The sequence below is a fragment of the Anomaloglossus baeobatrachus genome, chromosome 2 (genome assembly GCF_048569485.1).
Source record: "Anomaloglossus baeobatrachus isolate aAnoBae1 chromosome 2, aAnoBae1.hap1, whole genome shotgun sequence".
NCBI lineage: Eukaryota > Metazoa > Chordata > Amphibia > Anura > Aromobatidae > Anomaloglossus > Anomaloglossus baeobatrachus.
The window spans coordinates 747,767,382-747,790,508 of record NC_134354.1 but is presented as its reverse complement, the minus strand read 5'-3'; the positions used below and the strand labels follow the sequence as shown (position 1 = coordinate 747,790,508).

At 47.4% G+C, this 23,127-nt stretch overlaps 1 protein-coding gene across 3 annotated transcripts in view; it reads left to right on the top strand.

Annotated features, from left to right (window-relative positions):
• DYNC2H1 (dynein cytoplasmic 2 heavy chain 1) overlaps positions 1-23,127 on the top strand; it is an 852,364-nt gene that overhangs the window by 532,257 nt on the left and 296,980 nt on the right. For all 3 annotated transcript variants that reach the window (XM_075337457.1, XM_075337458.1, XM_075337455.1), the window contains exon 70: positions 6,085-6,174. In XM_075337457.1, coding sequence (XP_075193572.1) covers positions 6,085-6,174 — 90 coding nt within the window. The remainder of the gene's footprint in view (positions 1-6,084; positions 6,175-23,127) is intronic.

Below are 23,127 nucleotides of genomic sequence, written 5' to 3'. Positions count from 1 at the left end.
AATACTTGCTACTTAGTGTTGGTATATCACATACAATCCAAATAGAATACATTTTAAGGGGTACTTCAGGGAGATAGATAATTTTTTCCAGCACCCATGACGGCACCACGAGAGAGGGGATCCGCCCTTCAAGGACAGGAAACCTCCATAATAAAAAGAGGCTGCACCTCTCCCGCATCAGTTGGTTTCCTGTCCTTGAACAGGGAGCCTCCAGGGATCCACTGGATCCAAGAAGGTCTTGATGGGCCGAAGATTCAAGTCTGGCGCCCGGCCGGCCGACTCTGGCAGTGGCACGGGTCCCGCTGCGGTCGGCCGAGGTGCTGTGGAGCTGCCGCAGTGGACCCATGGGGGTCAGGATTGCGTGCGGCGCGCCCGATAGGAGCGCCATGAGCCTACGGGGACCAGGTAAGTCCGGTCGACCGCAGGGCTCTCCCGACGCAGCATACCCACGGGGGTCCTGTCTGCGCGCGGGCTCCTTCCCTCCCGGCCCCCCCCGCCTCCTTACCACTTCGTACCGGCACCAGGGGCTGGGATAAGTGGCGGCTGCTGCGCTCCCTGTGGGGCGTCCTCATGGCGGCAGATGCTATGGCGCTTCCGGGCTGAGCGCCATGTTGTGTGTGGCGGGATGTCCGGGAGGTGCGCATGCGCAGCGCGCCCCTTCCTATTGGACGCGCGGATGGGTCGTCATCTCCCGGAAATAGGGGGCGGAGTTGCCAAGGTTTTTTTGAAAATAAGAGCGGCAATCTTCTCTATGGTGCCTGTGCTCGGTTACCATGGCTGACAAACAGTCAGCTGCGTCCCCTTCGCCTCCTTCCTCCCCAAAGCCTCCCTCTGATCATGATACTGCCTCCCTGAAGCGGCAGCAGAGAGGTGACAGTGTCACCGGCTCGGGGGTCAAGCGTGGGATGACTGACGACCGGTCCTCCAAGCGGAAGGACCCTGACTCTCCTGACAGAAAAAGGCCCTCTAAAGGAGGGAAGTCAGATGATGTCCCTGCTGACCCGGTATAGCCTCTTGCATCTGTGGGTGAGTGCTACCTCATGAGTTCCGCTTTCTAACCGGCGGTCGTCTTGTCTGTGTTTTTTTATAGGATCGCAGTAAACCTAAGAAGTGTTTATCTATATAAGAAGAAAAGGTTTTGTCAGCTCACCCCTCTTCACTCCTGGATTCTGCACCGATGCAAGGAATGCCCTGGCCCGGGCGGGAATGAATGTAGCAAGAATCAAAGAAGTGTTTATCTAAATCCAGACATAAGGAATGTGCCTTGTGCTGTAAGGAACTTTCTGGTTCCTGGACTAAGAGGCTGTGCAAAGGCTGCATTCAGCAGACTTTGTCGGAGGAACAGCCGGGATTTGCCTCCGATCTCCGGTCCATCATACGGGAAGAGGTCAGGGACTCCCTCCGATCCCTGTCTGGGGCACAGAGTGCTGGGGGTTCTAGGCCCCCTTCACCTACCCTCGAGGACTCTGATAGGTCGGATGGGGAATGTGATTCCTCTGGCTCTACTTCCCGCTCCTCTTCAGATACTGACTCAGGGGGTCGCCAGTGCTTCCCAATCGAAAATATGAAGAAGTTGGTTAAGGCGGTGCGGACCACTATGGGCATCCCGGATGAGAAACCTGAAAAATCTATCCAGGATAGGATGTTCGGGGGCATGGAGCAGAAAAAACAACGCTCCTTCCCGGTGGTGGATAAAGTACAGGCCTTAATTGCCCGGGAATGGAAGAGACCTGATAAGAAGCATTACCTTCCACGCGCCTTTAAGAGAAAGTATCCGTTTGAAGAGGCCTCCTGCTCCACATGGGATAAGGCGCCAAAATTGGATGTGGCTGTCGCTAAGGCGTCCAAAACGTTTGCCTTGCCATTTGAGGACATGGGCTCCTTGAAAGACCCGTTGGATAAGAAAGCTGATCACTTCCTGAAGAATACCTGGGAAGCTTCTGCCGGAGGACTGAGACCCGCCATTGCGGCTACATGTACGGCTAGATCCCTGACTGTTTGGATTGACGAACTGGAAGACAAGTTTAGATCCCGGGCACCTAAGGAGGAGATTGCTTCATCCCTCTCCAAATTGCGGGGGGCAGCGGCCTTCCTTGCGGACGCCTCGGCGGACTCCACTAAGTTGGCTGCAAAGTCTGCATCCCTCTCCAATGCGGCTAGAAGAGCTCTCTGGCTGAAATGCTGGCCGGGGGATCTGCAAACTAAGTCTAAACTTTGCAATATCCCTTGTCAAGGTGAATATCTGTTCGGGCCGGTCCTGGATGACATCCTGGAAAAAGCTAGCGACAAGAAAGGCGGCTTTCCCTTTCCGTCGTTTCCTTCTTCACGGCGGTCCTTTCGGAGGAAGCCATTTCGCCGCCCCACCCGGCCACGGGATCGGAATACCTGGTCCGATAGAAAGAATCCGGGAAAGGGGTTCATGTTCAAGGGCCCCTCAAAAGATCAGAATAAGTCGTCCAAGTGACTCGCTTTCCCAGGTCGGAGGGAGGCTCTCTCAGTTCCTTCCGGCTTGGGAAAGGATTTCATCCAGTGCATGGATCCGGGGCCTCATACGCTCAGGCCTCCGGCTCCCCTTCCGTCACCCTTCTCCTCTCCGATTCCTGGTTACCCCTCTGCGTCATTCTCCGGCGGAACAGCTGGCTTTGGAAGCAGAGGTCCGTCACCTCCTCTTCAAAGGGGTTCTAATGGAAGTTCCCACACGGGAACAAGGAGAAGGATTCTACTCCACCCTCTTTCTGGTGGGGAAGCCCGACGGTTCCTATCGCACAATCAACCTGAAAGCCCTCAACCGGTTCCTTCAAATAGACAGCTTCAAGATGGAGTCCGTGCGGTCCATCGTGAAATATCTGTATCCCCATTGTCACATGGCGGTCATAGACTTGCGCGATGCATATTATCATGTCCCAATCCACTCTCTCTTCCAATGCTTCCTCAGAATAGCCCTCCACATGGACGGTCGGGTCTGCCACTTTAAATACAAAGCCCTCCCCTTCGGTCTGGCCATCGACCCGAGAATTTTTACAAAGATAATAGCAGAAATGTCGGCATATCTGCGTCAGAGAGAGGTCCTTCTGATTCCTTATCTGGACGACTTCTTGATTGTGGGCGTCTCAGCTCGCCATTGTGCGGCCCTTCTACGGCAGGTGCAAGCTTCCCTGCAGGAGTTGGGCTGGTTGATCAACGAGGAGAAGTCCAGATTAATCCCATCCAAGGTTCAGCTGTTTCTGGGACTCACTTGGGACTCCAACACTCAACTATGTCGGTTGCCTCCTTCCAAAGTGGAAGCCCTCCAGACCCAGATAGACCGGACTCTGCGGCACCAGCGCATGTCTCTCCGGGGTGCGATGTTCCTCCTGGGCTCCCTGACTGCGGCCATCCCGGCCGTCCGATGGGCTCAGGCACACTCCAGGGTCCTGCAGTGGAATATCTTGCAGCATCAGACCGCTCACGGAGACCATCTGGACAGACTCATCATTCTCGACCATCGCACATTGCAGTCCCTCTATTGGTGGCTAGATCCGGTCCACTTGGGCAGAGGGGTGCCTTGGATGGCGCCGGAGCCCGTGGTAGTAACCACCGACGCCAGTCTCTACGGTTGGGGTGCACACTTGGACACTCAGTTCATTCAGGGACGATGGTCTGGAAGAGAAGCTCAAAGTTCCTCGAATACAAGGGAATTGCTGGCGGTGGAAAAGGCGTTAGGTCGTTTCCTGCCGTTATTGCGGGGTCGCCATGTGAAAGTTCTGTCGGACAACCAAGCGACAGTAGCGTATCTCAACCACCAGGGGGGTACTCGCTCCAGGCACCTCATGTCCATCACAAGCAGGATCATGTCTCAGGCAGAAGCTCATCTGGGCTCCCTGTCGGCAGTGCACATCCGAGGGAAGGAGAACATTTTGGCGGACTTTCTCAGTCACACCCAGTTTCACCAAGGCGAATGGTCTCTAAATCAGTCCGTTTTCGACAGGATAACGGAGATGTGGGGGGTTCCCGAGATAGACCTCTTTGCAACCCGAACCAACAGGAAGGTTCCCCGATTCTGTTCCCTGGATCCGAGGGATCATCCCCACTCGGTGGACGCCCTATTACTCAGATGGGACTTCCGCCTCGCATATGCCTTCCCTCCGATCATCCTCCTCCTTGCAGTGCTCAGGAAGATACGGGAGGATCAAGCAGCCGTGATTCTCATAGCACCCTTTTGGCCAAAGAGACCTTTGTTTTATTGGCTGACGCATCGGTCCATCGCCGATCCGTGGGTTCTCCCGGACCTACCGTATCTCCTATCCCAGGGTCCAGCCTTCCACCCGCAGAACACCAGGTTACACCTGACGGCGTGGCGCTTGACCGGTCACTGTTAGGCAACAAGGGGTTTTCTCCGGGTCTGATCTCCACCTTGATGCAGTGTCGAAAGCCTGTCACTACTCGTATTTATGGGCGCATTTGGGCAAAATTCCTGGCCTCTACGGGTGCGGATCCTACTAAGCCACCCTCTGTCCCGGTTGTCCTAGAATTCCTCCAGAGGGGTTGGGAACTGGGTCTGTCGGTTAGTACCCTAAAGGTGCAAATCTCCGCACTGAGCGCCTTGTATAACCATGCCCTGGCAGGAGATCCCTGGGTGTCTAGGTTCATTAGGTCCTGTGCTAGGTCTAGGCCTCGGGGCAACATGCCACTGCCGTCCTGGGACCTTAACTTGGTCCTTTCAGCTTTAACATGGCCCCCGTTTGAGCCCTTAGATTCTATCTCACTCAAGCATCTGTCCCTCAAAACGATTCTCATGGTCGCACTCACTTCCGCCCGTAGGGTTAGTGACCTTCAGGCCTTATCCATTTCTCCTCCGTATACCCAGTTTTTTGATGACCGAGTGGTTTTAAGAACTGACCCTGCCTATCTGCCGAAGGTGCATTCCCACTTCCATAGATCACAAGAAATAGTGCTCCCCTCTTTTTATGCAAACCCTTCTACTCCGGAGGAGATGGGATGGCACTGCCTGGATGTTAGGCGTTGTCTTCAACGGTATCTGTTGGTCACCTCAGAAGGGAGGAGGGATAAGTCTCTGTTTGTAGTCTTCCAGGGTTGTAGGAAGGGGCTTAAGGCTTCTAAATCCACCTTGGCCAGGTGGATCAGGGATGCCATCTCTGTTGCTTACACGGCCAGGGGTGAAGCCGTACCTCCTGGTCTGAAGGCGCACTCCACGCGAGCGATGGCATCTTCCTGGGCGGAAAGGTCAGAGGTCTCTATCGAGCAAATATGTAAGGCGGCTACCTGGTCTTCTCCGTCCACCTTTTTTAATCACTATCGCCTTGATTTGTCGTTCACCGACATCACCTTTGGGAGACGGGTTCTGCAAACTGTTGTCCCTCCCTAGGTCTTCCTCTCTGTAATTCTCTCGTGGTGCCGTCATGGGTGCTGGAAAAATACGTAATTACTTACCGGTAATGTGTTTTTTCTGAACCCATGACGGCACCCTTACATTCCCTCCCTGCACTTAGGGGTTGCTAGTTTGCTTCCTTTTTCGCTCCTCTTCACTGGGCGGTTATGGTGGCGGGTTCTGTTTTAACGATGTTCCTTGTTTCGGAGGTCCTGTCATGCTCGGTAATCAACTGATGCGGGGAGAGGTGCCGCCCCTTTTTATTTTGGAGGTTTCCTGTCCTTGAAGGGCGGATCCCCTCTCTCGTGGTGCCGTCATGGGTTCAGAAAAAACACATTACCGGTAAGTAATTACGTATTTTCTAATGGCCCTGCCCTCATAAACTATAGCGATGAGATCCATAGTGCTGTTCCATATGCTCACACTAGCTGTACTCAGTGTGACAGGAGCTGCTCCTCCTGACTTCTGGGACATTACATCACACATCGGAGGTGTGGCCTTCACCCTGCCGTTAGTAACAGCTATGTCCCCTGATAATGTTTACCAACCTGCAGTCTGAGAACTGCACCCTCTTTTCTCATACAGATATGTCTGTCTATTTATCCATCCATCATCTTTGATGGATGCATGTTTGATAACTCATATTCCTACTTCTTTGGACAATTAGTAATATTTCTCTGCTTTGTGTTTAATATTGACTTTTTCCACTTTGTTAGGCATCTGGAAGTACTGAATCAAGGATCAAGGCTCTGATAGATGCTTTGAAGCATACGGTGTACGAGTATGTGTGTCGGTCACTATTTAAGGTAAGCCTTGTCAGATAACTTTTATAGTTTATGAAAAAAAATGATATATTCACACGGTGAGGTCGTATTTTGAGAAAAAAAAAAATCTGCAAAAATGCAATTTAACCACACTGTTTCAATATTCCCTTAAGGAGCATCTATTCTGTACTAAACATGAGTGAGTTCAAGGTTTTTATGTAATTATAGGGAACTTGTCACCTTGTACATAGTTTGATTTGTGCACAGTACAGTGTTGAGGATACGCTAAGCAGAATGATATACAGTTAGGTCCAGAAATATTTGGACAGTGGCACTAATTTTAAAGTTTTGGCATTTTAGATGTTTGCAAAAACTTATTCAAGATAATTATATAATCAATATGGTCCTAAAGTGCAGAGTCTCCGCTTTAATTTGCGGGTATTCACATCCTAATTGGAGTAAGGGTACAGCTCTTTACTATGTAGCTGCCTCTTTTAAAGGGACCAAAAGTAATTGGACAATTATCTGAAAAAATCTGTAATGGGCTGTATAGACTATTCCCTCATTAATCCATCATCAATTAAGCAGGTAAAAGGTCTGGAGCTGATTCTAGGTGTGGCATTTGTATTTGGAATCTGTTTCTGTGAACCCACAATATGCGGTCAAAGGAGCTCTCAATGGAAAAGAAGTAGATCATCATTGTTAAAGAAAAAAAAAGAAGAAATCCATCAGGGAGATGGCAGAAAAGTTAGGAGAGTCCAAATTAATAGTTTGGTATATTCTGCAAAAAAAAAAAAAGAGAGCGCACTGGTGAGCTAGGGCGATCCTGTGCATTATATTTATTTCAAGAGGCATTTATGCAATGCTTTTAATGTAGATCCTGGGTGAGTCTGTGTGAAAAAAGGTCCACATAACCTGAGAGGACGTTTTTCCTTTCCTAAAGTGGTTTTGTAAGGTTTTTTCTGAAGTGTTTTTTTTTTCTTTTAAAACTTTGAACATCTGAACTGCTAGTTGTATTTACATTTGGTTGAGTATTTTCTGATATATTTTTCAAGTTGTTTCAGTGGGTGAATCCACCTACAAAAGACATTGTGTGCACATACCCTTAAGGCCTCCTCCACATGGCCGATATTCCGGTACGTCTGGTGTCTGTTTCCACACGAACCGTAGACATGGACAAATGTAGACCCATTAAATTCAATGGGTTTACTTACACGTTTGTATTTTCACACTGACCATGCGTCTATGTGGAGTACAAATGTGTCCGTGTGCTACGAACGACATGTTCATTTTCTGCCAGCAGCATGGGAGTCACACGAACCACACACTGATGTGATCCATGTGACATCAGTGTGACATGTACAGGAGAAAACCTCTGACCCTTAAAAAAAAATAATAAATACATATTTTTATACTTACCTGTCTCTGTTGCTGTTGCTTCTGGGTCCCGCTCATTATGCTCATGAAAATTCACTACGCTGCCAAAAAGTAACAGCAGGGCTGGAGACAGGTAAGTATACCAGTTCATGCTATCCGTGTGCTATTAGGATGTCACACGGGTAGCACATGGAGAACATACACTTTTTTTATTTTTTTTTTTTTGTATAGCGCTAACCTATTCTATAGCGCTTTTACATACATTGGCCACACTGTCCTCTTTGGGGCTCACAATCTAAACTCCCTATCTGTATGTCTTCGGAGTGTGGGAGGAAACCGAACCCGAAGGAAACTGACGCAAACACGGGGAGAACATAAAAACTCCTTGCAGATGTTGTCCTTGCTTGGATTTGAACCAGGGCCGGACTGGGACTAAAATTCAGCCCTGGCATTTGGGGGTGCACAGGCCCACGTTTCGCGTGTTGAATGTGTAATATCTTTGTGCACTTGTAGATTGTGTAACACGACCATATAACGTAGTCACGGCTGTGTCCAGTATTACAGCTCAGGCCTATTTATTGCTCTTAGTAGCAGGACCTGGTGAAGCCGCTATTTTCCCTACAGAGCTGGGTCTCGCAGATAATGAATCGGATGCTGCTCTCCATATAATTCTGCAGTCCAGTGGCGTAACTAGAGTTTGAAGGGCCCCGGTGCAAAGTTTGGACCTGGGCCCCCCCTCTACGTACACCGACACTCGGGGTATCGGATAGTGTCGCTGACACTTGGCTCTTTCCTTCAGCACCCAGGTTTCCCATGATCTGAAATCTTTTTCTATCAGCAGCTTTCCTATGTTCTGCTTTACATCTTGTCCTCATCATGTACCTTCCCCATGCTCTGCTATACATCTTTCCCTCAGCACCCAGCTTTCCTATGCTCTGCTATACATCTTTCCCTCAGCACCCAGCTTTCCCATGCTCTGCTATACATCTTTCCCTCAGCACCCAGCTTTTCCATGCTCTACTATACATCTTTCCCTCAGCACCCAGCTTTCCCATGCTCTGCTATACATTTTTCCCTCAGCACCCAGCTTTCCCATGCTCTGCTATACATCTTTACCTCAGCACCCAGCTTCCCCATGCTCTGCTATACATCATTCCCTCAGCACCCAGCTTTCCCATGCTCTGCTATACATCTTTCCCTCAGCACCCAGCTTTCCCATGATATAAGAGCATGAGAAAGCTGGATGCTGAGGTGCTGAGGGAAAGCGCTTCTTTTCCTCAGCACAAAACCTTCCCATGCCATGCTTTATCTTTGTCCCCTTCATATATAGTTCTCCAAACACTATATTGACCCCCACATACCCTTCCATATAGTATAAAGGGTCCCACATAAACCTTCATATATTAGAATGCACCTCTCATAGTCCTCCATGTATTATAATACACTTCACATAGTCCTCCATATAATACACATCCCACAGTCCTCGATTTAAGATAATACACATCCCATAGTCCTCCATACAGTATAATGCACACTCCATAATCCTCCATATAGTATAATGCACACTCCATAATCCTCCATATAGTATAATGCACACTCCATAATCCTCCATATAGTATAATGCACACTCCATAATCCTCCATATAGTATAATGCACACCCCTATAATCCTCCGTATAGTATAATGCACACTCCATAATCCTCCATATAGTATAATGCACACACCATAATCCTCCATATAGTATAATGCACACACCATAATCCTCCATATAGTATAATGCACCCCCATAGACTTCTGGCCACCGTTTACTCATTGATTAAAAAAAATAAAAACATGTCCTCACCAGAGGCGTAGCTTGGGTTTCAGCTCAGAGCTTGTGTAGACACCCGTATTTTTGGTCCGAGTGTGATCTGACAAAACATCAGATCGCACTCGGACCAATGTTATCAATGAGGCCGTGGTTATGTTCAATTTTGTTCTTGGATCGAGTGGTCTGGGAAAACAAATTGCAGCGTGCATGCGCAAAGTGATACAGTTACGTGTAGCGGCAGGGCCGTAGTTTGGGTTCATGCTGCCCCTACCAGTAAGTCAGTCTAAAGCCTCATGCCGATGTGGCTAGAAGTATGCAAATCGCACGCTTGTGGTCACATGACGGCCGCTCTCACTGCCGGCACTGGAAAAACCTGACCGCTCGCTGTGCGCATGCAATGAGGATTTACATGTCTGCAGTCACAGGCCGTTAAACTGCCAATCAGCTTCATATAATCAAATGGTCAATGATCATTTAAAGGGAATCTGACAGCAGGTATTTTCCCTCTAATCTGAGAGCAGCATAACATAGGGGCAGAGATCCTGATTCCAGCAATGTGTCATTACTGGGCTGCTTAGTGTAGTTTTGATAAAATCACTGATTAATCAGCAGCAGATTATCATTACAGGACTACTTGGCCTGATGCCAGGTAGTCCAGCATATTCATGAGCTTTTATCTGCAGCAGAGAAAACATTGATTTTATCAAAATGACAGCAAACAGTTCAGTAAGTGACACATCGCTGGAATCAGGGTCTCTGCCCCTACATTATCCTGCTCTCACATGGGGGAGCAAATCCTGGTGACAGATTCCCTTTAAAGGAGGCGATTGTTCAGTATAAATGGTCCCTTAGATCCAGGTACCTTATTGGTGACTTCTCAGATTGTAATGGTCTCATCCCATTCTTCTTCATCTGGTCCAGACGCCATGATGACCTTGGACATCCACAGCTCGTCTCAGCACACTTCCATCTTCTCTGGTTTTCCACAACTTATCATAACATGATGCCCTAAAAAATTAGTGTCATTATTACACCTAAATAAAAAATATCCATACATACTGTGCACTAAATAACCCGTATACTGTGCACTAAATAACCCGTATACTGTGCACTAAATAACCCGTATACTGTGCACTAAATAACCTGTATACTGTGCACTAAATAACCCGTATACTGTGCACCTGAAAAAAAATAATTCCCCCACTATGCTCCCTGACAAAAAAGTGACCTCGCATTGTCCCCATTATGATACATGGCCTCCACACTGCCCCACTCATATACTATGACCACTGCACCATTCCTCCACCATGAATTATGCCCCCCACACTGTCTTTCCTTCTGAATAATATTCGTAAAACCATCCCATCTCATTAACCCCTTCAAACCCCGGGCGATTTTCCATTTTTGTTTTTTGCGCCCTTCTTTGAAGAGCCGTAACTTTTTTATTTTTCCGTCAATCTTGCCACATAAGGGCTTATTTTTTGCGGGACGTGTTGTTCTTTTAAATGAAACCATAAATTTTATCATATAGTGTGCTGGAAAATGGCAAACAAATTCCAAGTGCGGAAGAATTTTAAAAGAAAGTGTGATTGCAAGATTGTTTTTAGGATATTTTATTCACCGTGTTCGCTATATGGCAAAACTGTTGTGGGTGTCGCTGTGATGCCTCAGTTCGGAGCGAGTTTGTTGACACTAAACATGTATAGGTTTACTGTTATCTAAGGGGTTAAAAAAATCAGACGTTTGTCCAAAAAAAGTTGCACATTTTTTGCGCCATTTTCCAAAAACCGTAGCGCTCTCATTTTTCGGGATCTATGGCTCAGTGATGACTTCATTTTTGCGTCTTGAGCTGATGTTTTTAATGATACCATTGTTGGGCAGATGATATATTTTTATCATCAATGAAATAGGCTGGCAGCACGCACTGATAAAACATTGCTTTTATTCATGCTTCATTCATGCATACAAAAGGCAGGCAAAAGTGGGGAGGGAGCACGCTGGGCAACGGCACCATTTCACACCACTAGGGGTGCTTCCACGGGTCCATCACACACGCACACACTACACCCCCATATGTCACACATCCTGCTCCCCATACAGCCTGCACCCCCCATAACACACACTACACCCCATATCTCACACACCCTGCTCCTCATACAGCCTGCACCCCCATATCACACACACTACACCCCCATATGTCACACATCCTGCTCCCCATACAGCCTGCACCCCCCATAACACACACTACACCCGCATATCTCACACACCCTGCTCCTCATACAGCCTGCACCCCCATATCACACACACACTACACCCCCATGTCACACATCCTGCTCCCCATACAGCCTGCACCCCCCATAACACACACTACACCCGCATATCTCACTCACCCTGCTCCCCATACAGCCTGTACCCCCCATATCACATACACACTACACCCCCATATGTCACACATCCTGCTCCCCATACAGCCTGCACCCCCCATAACACACACACTGCACCCCCATGTCACGCATCCTGCTCCCCATAGAGCCTGCACCCCCATATCACACACACTACACCCCCATGTCACACACCCTGCTCCCCATACAGCCTGCACCCCCATATCACACACACACACTACACCCCCATGTCACACATCCTGCTCCCCATACAGCCTGCACCCCCCATATCACATACACACTACACCCCCATACTTCACACACCCTGCTCCCCATACAGCCTGCACCCCCCATATCACACACACTACACCCCCATATCTCACACACCCTGCTCCCCATACAGCCTGCACCCCCATATCACACACACTACACCCCCATATCTCACACACCCTGCTCCCCATACAGCCTGCACCCCCCATATCACATACACACTACACCCCCATATCTCACACACCCTGCTCCCCATACAGCCTGCACCCCCATATCACACACACCCTGCTCCCCATACAGCCTGCACCCCCCATATCACACACTACACCCCCATGTCACACACCCTGCTCCCCATACAGCCTGCACCCCCATATCACACACACTGCTCCCCATGTCACACACCCTGCTCCCCATATAACCTGCACCCCCCATATCACACACACTACACCCCCATGTCACACACCCTGCTCCCCATACAGCCTTCACCCCCATATCACACACACTGCTCCCCCATGTCACACACCCTGCTCCCCATACAGCCTGCACCCCCATATCACCCACACTACACCCCCATATCCCACACACCCTGCTCCACATACCTCACCCTGCATGTAATCCAATTTACCCCTCTCAAAAACTCTGCACCCCTTCACATGCTTCTGTCACAGTCTGTAGGCCTCATATGCCCCTCACCCTGCACCCCCTCCCCCCATGTTCCCTCTTTTCTCATTACCAGTCATGTGTCCCAATCTCTTTCAGGAATCGATATCATTATCTTCTGTTTCTTTCTGCCCGGCATCCTGTGTCTCCTCCCGCACAGTCACATGGGCACATGACATCATCGCAGGTCCTGGAAGGATGGCTTCCGTCTGCTAGAGCACTTCTACTCTGCCGCACGTCAGAAACGCCTGGTGGCCTCTCCAGGTCAGGGGACCCCTCTGTCCCCTGATGACATCGGGCCCCCCCTAACTCCCAGGCCGGCTCCCCTGACTCACAGGCCGCCCCCCCTGACTCACAGGCCGCCCCCCCTGACTCACAGGCCGCCCCCCCCCTGACTCACAGGCCGCCCCCCCCCTGACTCACAGGCCGCCCCCCCCTGACTCACAGGCCGGCCCCTGGCGGTCGCGTAGTAAAATATCCCCCCTCACACACACACTGCCCCTCTGGATAAAGGACTCCCTATTATGTGCCCTAATCCCCTCCTCAACCATCCACAGTGATTAAACCTTTCATCTTCGGCTCCTCCATGGAGCATGCTGCCTGACGTGTCTCTGCGGCGACAGCAGCAGGGTGATGATGTCATCACGCAGCTGCACGTCGAAGCCCCGGTCCCGGCACGGTTGCGTCTAGTTCAGAGTTGATTTTTTGTGGTCCTCAAAAAATCAACTCTGATCTAGCTGCTTCAGTAGTGAGCCGGCTATATCGGAGTTGATTTTTGGAGGCCTCATTTTTTCCACTCTGATTTAGCCGGCTCACTACTGAAGTGTCTAGATCAGAGTGGGTTTTTTGTGGTCCTCATTTTTTCAACTCTGATCTAGCCGGTTCAGTGCTGAGGTGACTAGATCAGAGTTGATTTCTTGGGGCCTCGCTGCAGTCACATGTTTTTGGTCACCTCATTTTATCCACTCCGTTCTAGCTGCTTCACCAGTGAGGTGGCTACAGATCAGAGTTGACTTTTTGATGATCTCTGTGATTTTTTCTCCATACAACACAGTTCAGTTTCTACAGCAGGGGCTGGAATGAGATTTATAATTGCCCAGCAGCATTGAAAATTGGCGGCGGGGGCCGCTCACCGGACCCCGCCGCTATAGTGGCGGCCGGCGGGTGGCGGCAGCCACAAAATAATTTTAAACAGCAGGCAGTGCGGGAGAGGCGGGGGACGGCCCGCCCACCCCTCCACCGGCCAGCCCACCGGGAGAAGTCCCGCCCCTCCCGCCTGTCAGTCCGGGCCTGATTTGAACCCAGGGCCCCAGCGCTGCAAGACTGAGAAAGAGGCCAAAGCGAATATTCACACAGTTTTTTTCTCCTCCCCACCCCAAGTTTTTAGTATAAAAAACACACATTTTGATTGAGAAGCTGAAGAGCTTATGCTCTGAAAATTAAGCACACAAAAAACCCCAACCTGTTGATATACTCCATTCTTGTGTTGTCTTATATAGAAAAGCTAAAAAAAAGCAAACCCCCCCAAAAATCATTTTCTTTAAATACTATCTTTATGCCATGGAGGAAAATAAAACCTCAGGATTATCTGTGTTTAGTGACTCAGAAAGTTAAACTGCACCTTTTGACCCGGCAGCTCGGGAAGATTATGTATCTGGCTGCAGAATGAGGCGCAGACATCACAAGTAAACGCTTATGACTCCATTATTGAGCTCCGGAGTGTTTCAGACTCTCTCCAACAATTTCTCCAGCATAAATATATTTCTCGTTTTTTTTCTCTCTATATTATGTTATTTTGTAGCGTTTGTTCTGTTTTTTTCTTATTTTTCTTTCCCGGCACTTCACGCTGGAAACAAGAATAAGAACTATTTGTTGTCAATTGTCACCGGTTATACAGACTTAAAAGCGCACCCGGGAGGTGTTCACTTCCCAGTGGAGCATTGCGATGGCAAAATGTTTTGTTTTTTTTCCCCCACTCCTTCTATAGTTTTCTTTAGCCCTATACGGTACTCACAAAAAATTAGAGATATTTGGCTTTCAGGTGAAATTTATGTAAAAAGTTCACCCTACAGTGATATATTTTATGATGAAAACACGGCAGTTAAGTAGATGCCCGCAATGGTGATTTCCTCCTCTCAAACAATTTATTCAATCAAAAGCCAACAACAGTGTTGGGCATAACCCCCAAATGTCAATGTCTCAATAACTTATCATGTGACCTTGAGCATCATTTACAGCTGACAATGATGTCTCCTGATGGTCACAAGTGGAGTTATTGTCTGTGGAGGCATGACATCCCACTCTTCTTGAAGGGCGGCCTTCGTGTCATTTTGGTTCTGCAGTACAGAATTAAGGCCTCTACACAGCGACTCAGCTGATACCATAGGTTTTCTATGGGATTCAGGTCTGGAGAAAGTGCAAGCCGCTCCGTTTGAGGTCCCCTAATGATGCAACCTTGTTGTCCATGAAGATGAAATTAGGCCGGTGTTGCTCTTGCAGAGGCAAAATGACTGGATTAATAATGTTCTTTCAGTAGAAGGGGCTTGTCATTGTACCATTCACACTGTGTAGGGCATTTCTGTATTGAGTAGACACTCCGGCCCACACTATAACACCACTAGCATCAAAGGCTCGTCTGATAACAACAATGGCTGATGCATAGCGCCCTCCTTTGTGTCTCCAACATTTATGGCGGCCACCATTTCTGCTCAGCGTGAATTGACTTTCATCAGTGAACAGCACTGAGGCCCACTGGTCCCTTGTCCAGCCAGTGTAGATGGCTCCTGTGCCTGGTTGTGTGGTCAGGTAACCTTGCAGGTTGTTCAGCACGTAGACTACGCTACTGTAAACGATTTTGAATGGTTTGACGTGACACTTGGGTGCCTCTCGCCTCCTTTAAGTGTGCCTGGAGTTGTGTGGCAGTCATCACCCAATTCTGAAGGGCAGTGTTCACAATGAAGTGGTCATGAGTGAGGGATGTTGCCAATGGAAATCCACTTCTCTGCCTTTCTGTGACTTTTTCCAGTTTCTCTGTATCTCTGTTGCAACCTGGTGATGACACTCTAAGCTCAATGGCCACTTCTGTCTGAGAACATCCTGCTTGAAGACTTGCAATGATGCGGTCCTGCTGATCAATTGTTAGGTGTCGTCTTGGTCTCATGATGTCAAAATGCGAACGGCGTGATAAGGAGGACTTTATAATACCTATTCTAATTTAACCATTCTAATAACTATTCTAATTAACCATGACATACAAAGCCATCCACAACCTGTCTCCTCCCTACATCTGTGACCTAGTCTCCCGGTACTTACCTGCATGCAACCTCAAATCCTCACAAGATCTCCTTCTCTACTCCTCTCTTATCTCCTCTTCCCACAATCGCGTACAAGATTTCTCCTGTGCCTCACCCATTCTCTGGAACGCTCTACCTCAGCGTATTAGACTCCCCTCTCGTGGAAAGCTTCAAGAGGAACCTCAAGACCCACCTCTTCCAACAAGCCTACAACCTACAATAGCCCTCAGTCCAGTACACCACTGCGCAACCAGCTCTGTCCTCACCTATTGTACCCTCACCCATTCCCTGTAGACTGTGAGCTCTCACGGGCAGGGTCCTCTCTCCTCCTATATCAGTCTGTTTTGTACTGTTAATGATTGTTGTACGTACAGTTAGGTCCAGAAATATTTGGACAGTGACACAATTTTCGCGAGTTGGGCTCTGCATGCCACCACATTGGATTTGAAATGAAACCTCTACAACAGAATTCAAGTGCAGATTGTAACGTTTAATTTGAAGGTTTGAACAAAAATATCTGATAGAAATTGTAGGAATTGTACACATTTCTTTACAAACACTCCACATTTTAGGAGGTCAAAAGTAATTGGACAAATAAACCAAACCCAAACAAAATATTTTTATTTTCAATATTTTGTTGCGAATCCTTTGGAGGCAATCACTGCCTTAAGTCTGGAACCCATGGACATCACCAAACGCTGGGTTTCCTCCTTCTTAATGCTTTGCCAGGCCTTTACAGCCGCAGCCTTCAGGTCTTGCTTGTTTGTGGGTCTTTCCGTCTTAAGTCTGGATTTGAGCAAGTGAAATGCATGCTCAATTGGGTTAAGATCTGGTGATTGACTTGGCCATTGCAGAATGTTCCACTTTTTTGCACTCATGAACTCCTGGGTAGCTTTGGCTGTATGCTTGGGGTCATTGTCCATCTATACTATGAAGCGCCGTCCGATCAACTTTGCGGCATTTGGCTGAATCTGGGCTGAAAGTATATCCCGGTACACTTCAGAATTCATCCGGCTACTCTTGTCTGCTGTTATGTCATCAATAAACACAAGTGACCCAGTGCCATTGAAAGCCATGCATGCCCATGCCATCACGTTGCCTCCACCATGTTTTACAGAGGATGTGGTGTGCCTTGGATCATGTGCCGTTCCCTTTCTTCTCCAAACTTTTTTCTTCCCATCATTCTGGTACAGGTTGATCTTTGTCTCATCTGTCCATAGAATACTTTTCCAGAACTGAGCTGGCTTCATGAGGTGTTTTTGAGCAAATTTAACTCTGGCCTGTCTATTTTTGGAATTGATGAATGGTTTGCATCTAGATGTGAACCCTTTGTATTTACTTTCATGGATTCTTCTCTTTACTGTTGACTTAGAGACAGATACACCTACTTCACTGAGAGTGTTCTGGACTTCAGTTGATGTTGTGAACGGGTTCTTCTTCACCAAAGAAAGTATGCGGCGATCATCCACCACTGTTGTCATCCGTGGACGCCCAGGCCTTTTTGAGTTCCCAAGCTCACCAGTCAATTCCTTTTTTCTCAGAATGTACCCGACTGTTGATTTTGCTACTCCAAGCATGTCTGCTATCTCTCTGATGGATTTTTTCTTTTTTTTCAGCCTCAGGATGTTCTGCTTCACCTCAATTGAGAGTTCCTTAGACCGAATGTTGTCTGGTCACAGCAACAGCTTCCAAATGCAAAACCACACACCTGTAATCAACCCCAGACCTTTTAACTACTTCATTGATTACAGGTTAACGAGGGAGACGCCTTCAGAGTTAATTGCAGCCCTTAGAGTCCCTTGTCCAATTACTTTTGGTCCCTTGAAAAAGAGGAGGCTATGCATTACAGAGCTATGATTCCTAAACCCTTTCTCCGATTTGGATGTGAAAACTCTCATATTGCAGCTGGGAGTGTGCACTTTCAGCCCATATTATATATATAATTGTATTTCTGAACATGTTTTTGTAAACAGCTAAAATAACAAAACTTGTGTCACTGTCCAAATATTTCTGGACCTAACTGTATACCCTCTCTCACTTGTAAAGCGCCATGGAATAAATGGCGCTATAATAATAAATAATAATAATAACCCTGGACATTTATTGGGAGATTCATGGATCAAAACACCTGGTGTGAATTCTGCCATTAAGCTTCTTATTCGAGAACAGCAAGTTGTTGAGAAAGTACTGAAATATTGAGCAGTTGGACATGTGCATCCAAAAGTTTAGAGAAGATCACACTAAGTTCACCTGAAAATGTTAGAGGGCATTATAGGATCATCCTGAAATTTCACCCTGAAAGCCAAATATCTCTAACTTTTTGTGAGTAGTGTATATAACGCTAAAAATAAAGAAAAAGCCGTTCATCCATTCACCAAGAGCAGCACGTTCTTCCTGGACAAGGGCATCGGCTCACAGGCAGGGAAGATCAGCCACGCTTGGCATTCACAGGGTCTACCCTTATATTTAGAATTAATTGAGAATTATGTTTCTTTTGCATGTGTAATTAGATGATAAAGCAGATGTCAAAGCTTAATAGGAGCGAAATGGGAGCATTTTAATTTTCATTAGGAGTACACTTTAGCAAATAATTTATTTATTTTCCGCACCGAATGGTTCTGATTATCTCGGATCTCGCTGAGGGGAGTAGATTTCTCTTTTACTTCAGCCCAAGGTCACTTATTTAAAGGAATTGTAAAGTTAAAAAAAATAAATAAATCAGCCAAAAAAATGCAAAAAGCATAAATATTTTACCATAAATTATTATAATTTTGCATTACATTTTATACACCATGACGTTGTACCTACTTTCTTAGGACTGATTTAGACATTGATGATTATTTTGGTTTCAGTAGTGTTTTGGATCAGGGTCATCAGAGTTTGGTGAAAGCTTCATCAGTTTTTCACAGATAAAAAAAAAAGAATCTTGACGGATGTTTCTCCAGGGTCTCATATCAGTCTGTGAAAAACATCCGAGTGCTGGCCAATTATTTCAGAGACCGATAGGTGTGCATGGTGAGATTAATCCGAGACTCAAATTCGAACTCCATGATTTTGTGCGGAGCATTTAGTCTGTGAAAACTCATGGATACGTGAACAGTGCCTTAGATAGATAAAAATCAAAGCAAAAACAGTTTCTAGTAAAAGTAAATAAAACTGAAGACACTTTTGAAAAAAGGTTATTATCTAAACAGTGAAAAACTGGATTTTTGTTGCTAGTAATGAGCGGGCACTACCATGCTCGGGAGCTCAGTACTCGTAACTAGTGATGAGTGAGCACTACCATGCTCGAGTGTTCGGTACTCGTAACTAGTGATGAGCGGGCACTACCATGCTCGGGTGCTCAGTACTCGTAACTAGTGATGAGCGAGCACTATCATGCTTGGGTGCTCAGTACTCGTAACTAGTGATGAGTGAGCACTACTATGCTCAGGTGCTCGGTACTCGTAACTAGTGATGAGTGAGCACTACTATGCTCAGGTACTCGGTACTCGTAACTAGTGATGAGCGAGCACTACCATGCTCGGGTGCTCGGTACTTGTAACTAGTGATGAGTGAGCACTACCATGCTTGGTTACTTGGTACACGTAACTAGTGATGAGCGAGCACTACCATGCTTGGGTGCGCGCAACTAGTGATGAGCGGGCACTACCATGCTTTATTTGGAATAAAAGACAAAAAAACCTCCTCATTTAACACTTTATTAATCCCCACACACCCATCCAGGTCCGATGTAATCCATACGACGCTTTCAGCTCTGCTACGTGAAGCTGACAGGGAGCGCCGTAGAACACGACAGTTCTGTGTCAGCTCCATGCAGCAACTGAAGTGAGCCGCGCTGTCACCGGAGACTTCACTCAGGTAGTGCTTACTTGGTACACGTAACTAGTGATGAACGAGCACTACCATGCTTGGGTGCGCACAACTAGTGATGAGCGGGCACTACCATGCTTTATTTGGAATAAAAGACAAAAAAACCTCCTCATTTAACACTTTATTAATCCCCACACACCCATCCAGGTCTGATGTAATCCACACGACGCTTTCAGCTCTGCTACATGAAGCTGACAGGGAGCGCCGTAGAACACGACAGTTCTGTGTCAGCTCCATGCAGCAACTGAAGTGAGCCGCGCTGTCACCGGAGACTTCACTCAGGTAGTGCTTGCGTGTGTGCCGGGATGATGATAATGAGTGCGGTAGTGCCGGGGTGTGTGTGGGGATGATGATGAGTGCGGTAGTGCTTGTGTGTGCGGTGATGGTGATGGGGGCGGTAGTGCCTGCGTGTGTGCGGGGATAATGGGAGCGGTAGTGTCGGGGTGTGTGCAGTGATGATGATGGGAGCGGTAGTGCCTGCGTGTGTGTTCATTGTATACATGCGGAGGGTGGGGGGTGGTGGAGCCGAGCGAAGCTATGAAGCTGAGGACATCAGTGCGGTAGTGCCGGGGTGTGTGCTGGGATGATGATGAGTGCGGTGATGGTGATGGGGGCGGTAGTGCCTGCGTGTGTGCGGGGATAATGGGGGCGGTAGTGTCGGGGTGTGTGCAGTGATGATGATGGGAGTGGTAGTGCCTGCGTGTGTGTTCATTGTATACATGCAGAGGGCGGGGGGGGGGTGGAGCCGAGCGGAGCTATAAAGCTGAGGACATCAGTGCCGGGGACTGCATGGCTGGGGACAGGTGACTATTCGTGTGTGTGTGTGTGTGTGTGTGTGTGTGTAATTTATTGAGATGCACTTGTGTATATCCAAAATAAAAATCCTCCTCTGTTAACTCACTTTTTCAGTTGGCAATATAAAAATGTTTGTTTTATGTTTTTTTAAACCAGACCAGTCCTTTAAAGGCCGCTTTACACGCTGAGATCTCGTTGGGGTCACGGATTTTGTGACGCACATCCGGCTGCTTTAGTGATGTCGTTGTGTGTGACACCTATTAGCGATTTTGAATTGTTGCAAAAACATTAAAAATCGCTAATCGGTGACAAGACCCCCTATTCCCAAATATTGTTGCTGCTGCAGTAACGATGTTGTTCCTCGTTTTTGCGGCTGAACACATCGCTACGTGTGACACCGCAGGAATGAAGAACATCTCCTTACCTGCGTACACCAGCAATGCGGAAGGAAGGAAGTGGGCGGGATGTTTGTCCCGCTCATCTCCGCCCCTCCGCTTTGATTGGGTGGCCGCTTAGTGACATCGCTGTGACGCTGAACAAACCACCCCCTTAGAAAGGAGGTTGTTCGCCGGTCACAGCGACGTCGCAGGGCAGGTAAGTGCCGTAGCGATCATGTTCGCTACAGCAGCGATCACCACATATCGGCCGTACGACGGGGGCAGGTGCTATCGCGCTCGACATGGCTAGCATCAGCTAGCGATGTCGCAGCGTGTAAAGCGGCCTTAAGGTTTTTTTCTCAACAACAAAAAATAGGGTGACCCCATCAAGAACTGCACCAATTATCTTTCATCTTTGTTATCTGTTGATAAATATCTCTATTTTCTCCTCCAATTTGATCTCTCCAATAGCTCCATTAATCACTCTATATAATTGTTTCCCTTTTTCTATTGATATACAAAATTTTTTTTTATATATATATATATATATATATATATATATATAGTCCCAAATATGGCCAACCCCTTGTTTTGTATATTGAGCTCTTATGACTTCCATAAGATTCCTTGTCGCCATGGTTGCAGACTACAATCCTTGTGTAGTCTGATCCTGCGGTCACGTCTTTCTGTACTCCCCAGGGCCCCTCTGTCAACAGACAGTCGTAGACCAGAGTAATGTGTGACTGTAGGGGATACACACTGCACAGCTGCATGTGCAAATCTATGCGGTGTTTTCATTCAAGACTATTTGCAAAGTTGTTTCAATGTTTATTTTAGATGCTTATGGAAAATGGTTGCATAAGTGTCCACACCCCTAAGCAAATGATTTTCTGTGTTGAACTTCTGCTTCAAGCAATGTTTACTGGCTCCTGTAAACGGGGCACAATGCAGACGCCTCGCAGCACCTTCTCACATTACATCTGCCATTTCCAGTCCGATCTATCATACATTCATCGATTTCCAGACATGTAAATGGGATAGTTAACATTTAATGTGTGATACATTCCTGCCTTCAGATTACTAATGTGCTGCAGCCGAAGCCTCGTTCTTTTTATCGTGTAATGCGCTTTATTGATATTGCTTCAGAGTCAGACTATCACACGAGTGTTGTATACACTACTCACAAAAAGTTAGGGATATTTGGCATTCGGGTAAAAGTTAACTTAAAAGTGAACTTAATGTAACTGGACAGCGACATATTTTTCTTATCCAAATGCAAAAAGGAGAATCTGATCCCCAAACAACTGGACAGCGACATATTTTTCTTATCCAAATGCAAAAAGGAGAATCTGATCCCCAAACAACTGGACACCTTAATGTAACCTTCATTAAACTTCTGACTGCACATGTCCAACTGTTTAGTGTTACAGGACTATTTGCACAACTTGCTGTTCTCTAACAAGGAGCTTAATGGAAATATTTGCAGTGTGTGTTTGATTAATGAATCGCCCAATAAATTTTGGGGTTCAATTAGACGGGATTAAACAGCCCTCCTCATCGTGCTGTTCACATTTTGACATCATGACACCAAGACAACACCTAATGATTGATCAGCAGGACCGCCCCATTGCAATGCTTCAAGCAGGATGTTCTGAGACGAAAGTGGCCAGCGAGCTTAGAGTGTCACCAGAATGTTGCAACAGAGATACAGCGAGACTAGAATAGTTACAGAAAGGCATTGGAGTGGCTGTCCTTTAGCCACATCCCACACTGATGACCACTTCTTTGTGAACAATGCCCTTCAGCACCAGATGATGAATGCCACACAACTCCAGGCACATTTAAGAGGGGTGAGTGGCACCCACGTGTCTTGTCAGACCATTCAATATTGTGTACATCAGAGGGGTTTGGGTGCTAGATGACCTGTAAGGGTACCTGACCAAACCACCAGGCACAGGTATCATTGCCTTGCTGCACGAGGAACCAGTGGGCCTCTAAGCTGTTCACTGATGAAAGTCAATTCAAGCTGAGCAGAAATGATGGCCGCCAACAATATTGGAGATGTTGTGGAGAGCGCTAAGCATCAGCCACTGTTGTCACCCGATGAGCCTTTGGTGCTAGTGTGGGCAGGCGTGTCCTGTCAGTACAGAAGGACCCTA